Source organism: Lampris incognitus, chromosome 1, assembly GCF_029633865.1.
Source record: "Lampris incognitus isolate fLamInc1 chromosome 1, fLamInc1.hap2, whole genome shotgun sequence".
NCBI classification, from domain to species: domain Eukaryota; kingdom Metazoa; phylum Chordata; class Actinopteri; order Lampriformes; family Lampridae; genus Lampris; species Lampris incognitus.
In genome coordinates, this window is record NC_079211.1 from 140,417,072 (window position 1) to 140,425,279 (window position 8,208).

An 8,208-nucleotide genomic window follows, 5' to 3' on the forward strand; every position below is an offset into this window, starting at 1 on the left:
AACATACATGCGCGCTCCCGCGACGACCCAGATTTTATGGGGTACGCATTCTTTTGGGGATGCAGAATTTGACACGCCAGCCTTTTGCAGCGTGGGCCTTGTACAGTCGCACTTGTGCCATTGTGGTCAGCAGACCCCTCTGTCTGCTTAAAAATGCCCCCTGGCAAAACCCTAAACTGTACTTCCACGTTCGTCACAGGGACATTTGTGGGTGTATTTTCGATGGCTTGTTTTGAAAGTGAGAAAACGAGAGTGAAGCAAAGAGAGGAACACAGAGAGAGAAACGCCGCTGAAATGGGACGGTCGGATGAGTGAGAGCCGAGGGACTTGTCCTGTGACAGTCCCCCCGACACATCTCTCACAATGGGCACCCGTCTGCTGTGTGAGGGCGGCAGCTCTCTTTGCAGGGGGTCACATAAGCCGAACGGGGAGACCCTGTCCTGCACTATTTCTCTCTTAGCCACACGTTCACAAGGGACACACGGCAAACATCAGCTGGTTCACTATGCCTGGTGAGTAGTCTACTTTATTCTTTATCAAATTTCACTATTCCTATTGGCTTGTACTGCGTCATCTTTTACATAACGTCACTATACTTTCATACAAAGGCTGTTTTTCTTTCTTTTTCTTTTTCTATTTCACTTCTTTCTTTCTTTCCTTGTTTCTTGTTCTAATCTTTTGTTCCTTTTATTTGTTTCTTATCTTGTTGACAAAAAAATTGCATTACATTCACTTTGCAGTGATTTGTTTTTACGCAGATTTAGACAGAATTGGATCCTTTTCTCTTTGTGCTCAGCTGTTCTGTCCACCTATGCAAACTTTAATTTTCCCTATGGAAAGAGAAAATGTTTATTTTCTTACTCATTTGTTATTGCTTCTCCATCCCTCTCAACTTTCCATTTTTTATTTTTCTTTCTTCCATAGCATCTGGTATGATGAGACTTGCCTTCGGGATTCTCCCTATCAAGGAAAGCCTGTGTGTCACTCTGTCCAGCTTCACTGTGGCTCTGTGTATCCTCGTCCTTGTTCTGGTGGCTCTCAGGGGCCGCAAGGGCCACAAATCACTGTTTTCCCACAGCCAGCCCCAGAGCAGTAGGACATTTACACCTCCGCCCGGCCCCACACCTTGGCCTCTTGTAGGTAATCTGTTGCAAATGGATGATCAGATCCACCTATCTCTAACCCGCCTGAGGCTGCAGTATGGCGATGTCTTTAAGGTAACAAGTTTATTTTTTTTGTTTTTTTAGTGTGGAATCATGTGCTGGTTGTAAGAAATATGTAATATTCCTCCCTTCATTCATTCGTTCATTCACCCCAGCTGCACCTAGGCTCCCTGACTGTTGTTGTCCTAAGCGGGTATGCCACCATCAGGCAGGCTTTGATTCGGCAAGGTGAAGCTTTTGCTGGGCGACCTGACCTATTCACCTTCTCAGCTGTGGCCAATGGAACCAGTATGACCTTCAGTGAGAAGTATGGACCTGCCTGGACCCTGCATAAGAAACTGTGTAAGACAGCCCTCAGGTCTTTTTCCCAGGCTGAACCCAGGGGCTCTGGAGCTACCTGCCTTTTGGAGGAGCATGTGTGCGCCGAGGCAGCTGAACTGGTGCAGGCGATTCGGGAGTGGGCCGCCATAGAGAGCAGGGGTCACGAGAATGGCCAAGTTTCACCAGGTCTAGATCCTGTGGTCCCCATAGTGACCTCAGTGGCAAATGTCGTCTGTGCCCTGTGTTTTGGGAAAAGGTATAACTACAACGACAAGGAATTCCTCACCATTGTGCACATCAACAATGAAGTCCTCCGGATTTTTGCTGCTGGGAACCTGGCCGATTTCTTCCCCGTTTTCCGTTACTTTCCGAGCCCATCGCTGAGGAAAATGGTCCAGCACATCCGCAGGATGAACGGCTTTATGGAGCGGAACATTGAGGAGCACATCAACACCTTTGATAAGGTAAGGAGGCTGACAGATACATTCAGACACAGACTTGCTTTTTGTGATGCGTCACAGGGATATATGGTCAAGTAGAACTGAAGCAGACAAGAATATGTTTACATTAAGATTGGTAAAATTACATTTTAATGGTGGTGTTGTGTTGAAAGATGAGCGAGTGTACTGTATGTGGTGGGACAATAACATGAGGTCTTCGTTTTCCTGGTTGGTTTTATTGGCCTTACAGTATTGACTGTTCTGGATAGATGCTGTTGATTAGACGACTGTGCAAGTGAAAATATGAAGAACTGAAAAGGGAGCCAGAAATATAAAGACAAGTAGACATGGACAGTAGATGCACTTACTTGGCTAGAATATTTATAATATTTTCTCCTTGCCAGTAATAGATGTTTGCAGGAACCGGGGCCGAACACAACATTGTGCCTCCGAACCCCCCGCACCGTCTGTTTGGATTTGAGCTAATTGGGCGCTGGCATGGCGAATGTTATTCTAGGAGTGCTGTGCATGTAACCCCCATGTAGAAGAATGCACAAAACAAAACAAAAGACAACAAAAAAGAAAGAAAGAAAAAAAGTGGGATAATTCTTTCAGAGTTAAATGCCGTAGCTGTCTCATTACAAAGTGTTGCTCTCTTTGCTCTCCTCCAATGTGGCCAAAACGTTTGCACATTATCTAATTAATAGCAATTTACTGCAAGAAATATGTCGTTATCATGCTTTCTGTAAGCTGTTACTGTATATTTCCATTTCCATATCTGTTGTTTATCTATTTTGCTTTATTTGTTTATGAAGGACTCCTGGGATCATTACAAATTACTCAGTAAGATGAGCTGTCAACAAATGAAGGCAACCACTAAATCACGGCTGACTGATTCACAGTTGCTTAATTACATGCTTATACAGTTTGAATTTTGGGGGGGGTGTCTGCATGAACATATTTGTGTTATTTCAGAATTGCATTCGAGACATCACGGATGCCCTGATAGCGCTGTGTGAGGGCAGAGAGGAAGACCAGGACGCCACCATGCTTTCCAACTCCCAGATCATTCGCACCGTCATCGATATCTTTGGCGCAGGTGAGAAATAGGCAACATTTTAGAGGCCTATTGGCCCCACAATGTCCTACTTGCCTATTTGGGCTGAAGTCATGCATGGCACACTGTTGGTGCTTGGGGCTGCAGTGACCAAGATGATGTTGATAATGTTGTCTGTGATGACAATAAATGGTATTCATCAACCCCATTCAGTAAGTAATGTTTTGTTTTTGTTTTCCTTAGGATTTGACACCATTATTGCTGGTTTACAGTGGAGCCTGTTGTATCTCATCAGGTTTACTCACATCCAGGATCGAATACACCAAGAAATAGGTACTGTCTCCAAATGTCCACCTTTAGCATTGGCTCACCATTGTATTCCACATGTGCATTATTTTTACCACATGTCATCCCTGTGTTGGTTGTTGACATGCTGAGGAGTATGTGCCTGAAACGTCGTCCTGTTTTATGAATCGATTCGTAGTCCATGACTTGATTCGTAGTCCGTGACTTAATGACTAACAGATCTCTGGCGGGCAGAGATCGGGACAGTGTGCAGAAACAGAGAAGAAGAATCTGAATGAGGATCTCACATTTGACAGATTTTTACATATTAAGAACTTGATTTGACAGAAGATAAGCTGGCCCACCAATAAACCTCTGACACAAACAGTGCACAATTACACATGTGCACACACACGCGCACGCATACACGCACGCACGCACTCACACACACACACACACACACACACAAACAATGCTTTTCAATGTTTGCCAACGACTCCACTGCTTAATCAATGAAAATAGAGAATTTAAAAGCAATTGTCCCAGAGATGATACTACAGACATGACTGATACAGACACGACTAAGTGATTGAACTGACCAGAATGATTAACAGCCCCGAGTTCAGCTCTTAGAATACAGATGAAGAGTCAAAATCAAGAACACACACACACACAAAACAAGATAGGAGTTACCCTGAGGTTATTTTAAAGGCAGAAACTTTTGCAAATCTGACAAAGTAACCACAAAAGCAGCACAGTAAGACAGAGGGACTGTATCTTCCCAGGGTGTCAGATTTATAGGTAGGCTCAAAAGCACCTAACAACACTCAACCGTAGTGCCCTTTGCGGATAGACAGAATGCACCAGCCGCCAGAGTAACAAAAGATCAGTACAATTCGCTGACGCCAGAGCTACTTTGAAAAAAAAAATTGTGCCGTCTGTTCTGAGGCACGTTGTATTTTCACAGAGGGAGGGGGGGATGGGGGTGGGGGATCAGAAAGGGGAGACAGGCTTAATCAGAGTGAGGGAGGGAGGGGAAAAAAGAGGCGAAGAAAGAAAGGTTAGAGAGTTGTTCCAGACAGGCACAAAGGCAGGAACACGCAAGGCCACGAACGGACATGACTCAACAGTCTCCATTCACTCAGCATGCACACTCACAATTTGCCCACAGCGAGACTCACAAATTACATTTTACAATATTTGTCAACAGGGATTTGCTCGGATTGAAAGAAAAAAAAAACTTCAGTTGGATTGTGGGGTTGAGCAGTCTCCGTTCACTATGTCACGGTGGCTTTACAAATTACTGCCTCATTGCGGTTTTAAATCATAGCGAGCCTTTTAAATGTTATTAAAAGACCCCCCTGCCAAATTTATTGTCTTTACCATGACTTATAAAAATGCCTGGTCATGTTAAAATCTGTCTTGAGATTTAGCAAAATCAATTTTTAAGCATAGTTGACCCTGGCACCACATTTCAGACCTTTTAAGATCCTATAGGAATCGCTTAAGAGTCCTGGGCAGCCACCTCAGAAACTCTGATTAAATCTCAGAAGTGTCTCAGCTTGATGGAGTTTGAGTAAAAAATGTTAGCCTCGTCCCGGTGGTGTGGCGGTCTATTCCATCGCCTACCAACATGGGGATTGCCAGTTCGAATCCCCGTGTTACTTCCGGCTTGGTCGGGCATCCCTGCAGACACAATTGGCCGTGTCTGCAGGTGGGAAGCTGGCTGTGGGTATGTGTCCTGGTCACTGCAGTAGCGCCTGTTTAGGGGGGGAGGGGGAACTGGGGGGAATAGTGTGATCCTCCCATGCACTATATCCCCCTGGCGAAACTCCTCACTGTCAGGTGAAAAGAAGCGGCTGGTGACTCCACATGTATCAGATGAGGCATGTGGTAGTCTGCAGCTCTCCCCGGATCGGCAGAGGAGGTGGAAAAGCAAGCAGGATGGGTCATGGGCTGGATACAAGTGGGGAGAAAAAGGGGGGGAAAATATCGGCCAGTCGTAAAAACACATTTAAATCCACTATTTGAAGATACCCCCCCCCCCATTTCCCATGGTCATCTCCTAAAATTTTATTTTGTCATTTGCATATGACTCTGTGCGCTTTCTATTCATGTGACTTAGATGAGCACATTGGCCCAGCCAGACTGCCTAGGTTTGCGGATAAACCCAAGATGCCTTTCACAGAGGCCTTCCTGTACGAAGTGTTCCGTCATGCGTCCTACGTCCCATTTACCATACCTCACTGGTAAGACAATAGTAATGCTTTCTGGAAATTTTGTAAGACACCCGTGTTTGCTACCATTAGGTGTGGTATACCGACTCTCTTGCCATCAAATCGTATCTCTCCGATCCTTCTCTGCAGCACTACAAGAGACACCACTCTGAATGGATACTTCATCCCCAAAGACACCTGTATCTTCATCAACCAGTATCAAGTCAACCATGATAGGTACGTAATCATCGTCAGTTGTCACCTGATCTCATTTATCCTTTGACTTTTATATCGTCACTTGATGACCCAGTGTGCCTTTCAGTTTCAATTTTATTTTCTGTCATATTGTTCTTTCTCTGGCCCAGTGATCTCTGGGGGGACCCAGACACCTTTCGCCCTGAGCGCTTCCTAGACGGGTCAGGACTCCTCATCAAGGAGCTGACAGAGAAGGTTCTTATCTTCGGCATGGGGAAGAGACGATGCCTCGGTGACAGATTTGCAAGGCTGGAGATGTTTGTCTTCCTCACTACCCTGCTCCACCGGCTGAAGATCCAAAGTGTCCCTGGGCAGGAGTTGGACCTTAGCACCGACTTCGGTCTCACAATGAAGCCACAGCCCTACCGGATTAATATTTCATCAAGGTACTAGATTGTCAGGGAACCGTGTCATGATCTGTGCAGATTTTTTGGGAACCCCACAGGACTAATGCTAACATTGGATAGGTGGGCTTTGTATAGAATTATTAGCTCATTTTTTTTGTTGGGGCGGGGTGATGTAAGTGATAGTCTAGGACTAGAATTCATGAAACACCAGGGATACCTTTTAACTAAGATGCAAAATATATTTATTACCAGACTGGAACAGGATGTTATATAAGTGGCAGCTACAAAATTAATTTGGCGGTGGTCATCTTGACCCCGTATCTGTTTTGTATATTTCAGAATTCTGTTTTGCAGTATGTGGTCAAAACCCACCACCTCTGAGTTCCCATCAAATGGGAAATCTCTCTAACTAGTTTGGTCAATGCATGCAGACGTTTGTAGCTCTCACACCTTGATGTTAGTCCATGAATACTGAAATGCTTAGTTTGTAATATTGAATCATGAAATGTGTTTTAGTGGCAGCACATGTACATTTTGTGTTAAAGCACAGTTTCCTCACAGCAAAAAAGGGTCCTTGGGTCAATTGCAGGCATTCTTTGTGGCAATTTCGTGTTTCCAGGGCTTCCTATAGACACGGCAGTTTACTACCATTACTACTAAACCTGCAGATAGATAATCTAAACTGTCCATTAGTGAGAGGGATAGGTGCCCTGCTCCAGCCCACCACAATCCTGAATTAGACAAATCCTGAATTTGACAAAGCCATAAACTGAATGAATGACTATGTTGTAGTTGATGTTTAATCTTTGCATTTCTGCCAATTAAAAGAAAAGTTTAGAACACAATATTCGTCCAGAGAGCTCATTTGAAGTGCTATTGTGCCCATCGTCTGTGACAAGGTAGAGATCCTCAGTCTTCCAGTCCCGCTGTCTTATAGATGAAATCAGTTTGAATTCCCCCCCTTTCCATTAAAATCTCTTATGTTGGGCGTCCAGGTGGTGTGGCGGTCTATTCCGCTGCCTACCAACACAGGGATCGCCGGTTTGAATCCCCGTGTTACCTCCGGCTTGGTCGGGTGTCCCTACAGACACAATTGGCCTTGTCTGCGGGTGAGAAGCCGGAGGGGGTATGTGTCCTGGTCGCTGCACTAGTGCCTCCTCTGGTCGGTCGGGACGCCTGTTCGGGGGGAGGGGGAACTGGGGGGGAATAGTGTGCTCTTCCCACGCGCTACGTCCCCCTGGTAAAACTCCTCACTATCAGGTCAAAAGAAGCAGCTGACGACTCCACATGTATCGGAGGAGGCATGTGGTAGTCTGCAGCCCTCCCCGGACCAGTTGAACACAAGGGGAGGGGGGAGGGAGGGAGAAGAGTTCCTATACAGATTAGTCATCAGTGCTTCAGGCCCCAAACGGTGTTTAACCAGAGTTCATCTGTACCCCTTCTCACTTTCCCCTATGTCCTCTTCCTCCTCCAACCTCTTCCCATACCCGCTTCTGTGCTCATCCTTCTCTCAAACTGCTGCTTCAGGGCAAACGGCGACAAACCAGCTCATCCTCATCCCCTGTGGCTTTCTACACCCCCCAAAAAAGAAAGATGTACAACGATGCGTTCGTATGAGAGTTTCCCATTTTCTCTAAATAGCCCCACTCCTCAGCCATGAGCACTGTCACCCTCCACCTGCCCAGACTAGACCCGGTCTCTGGATGCAGGGAGCTAGCAAGAACACAGCAGCACACCATGACTGTGAGAGTTTGATTTCCAGCATGTCTTCTTCCAAAAGCTAAACCTGAAAAAGCCTGTGGAGGATATCCATTTGAACAAAATAAATAGTTAGACCCTCCCCCCCAAGTTTTTAACTTTGTGGTCAAACAGCCAAGTCAGAAAGTCACGTTCTTTACAGACAAGTGTTGTATCGTGGTCAGGAGGATTTTATGAAAGGCGATGCTCCTGACAAATCAAACTGCTTCCTGGGAAATGGGATGGCCTTACTTACTATTACTTACTTACTTACTTACTTATTACTCTGAATACTTCAATACTCAGCCACCTAAAATCATTTCAAACTGTAGTTTACATGTTGGATTGAAAACTATTTTAGTGCACATGCCTTGAAATGGGTTCATG

At 45.4% G+C, this 8,208-nt stretch overlaps 1 protein-coding gene across 1 annotated transcript; it reads left to right on the forward strand.

The window, feature by feature from the left end:
- The first annotated feature begins 437 nt into the window (after positions 1-437).
- Positions 438-6,130, forward strand: LOC130108494 (cytochrome P450 1A1). The gene is made up of 8 exons (XM_056275449.1): positions 438-512; positions 925-1,217; positions 1,319-1,948; positions 2,900-3,023; positions 3,225-3,314; positions 5,392-5,515; positions 5,633-5,719; positions 5,848-6,130. The coding sequence occupies exons 1-8, from the start codon at positions 506-508 to the stop codon at positions 6,128-6,130; spliced, it is 1,638 nt and encodes a 545-aa protein (XP_056131424.1). The 5' UTR covers positions 438-505.
- The last annotated feature ends 2,078 nt before the right edge of the window (positions 6,131-8,208 follow it).

Bases quoted from the DNA above. Each gene is read 5' to 3' on its own strand.
- LOC130108494 (XM_056275449.1), top strand. The intron at 3,024-3,224 runs GTGAGAAATAGG...TGTTTTCCTTAG, and splicing joins CATCGATATCTTTGGCGCAG to GATTTGACACCATTATTGCT. The intron at 5,516-5,632 runs GTAAGACAATAG...CCTTCTCTGCAG, and splicing joins CCATTTACCATACCTCACTG to CACTACAAGAGACACCACTC.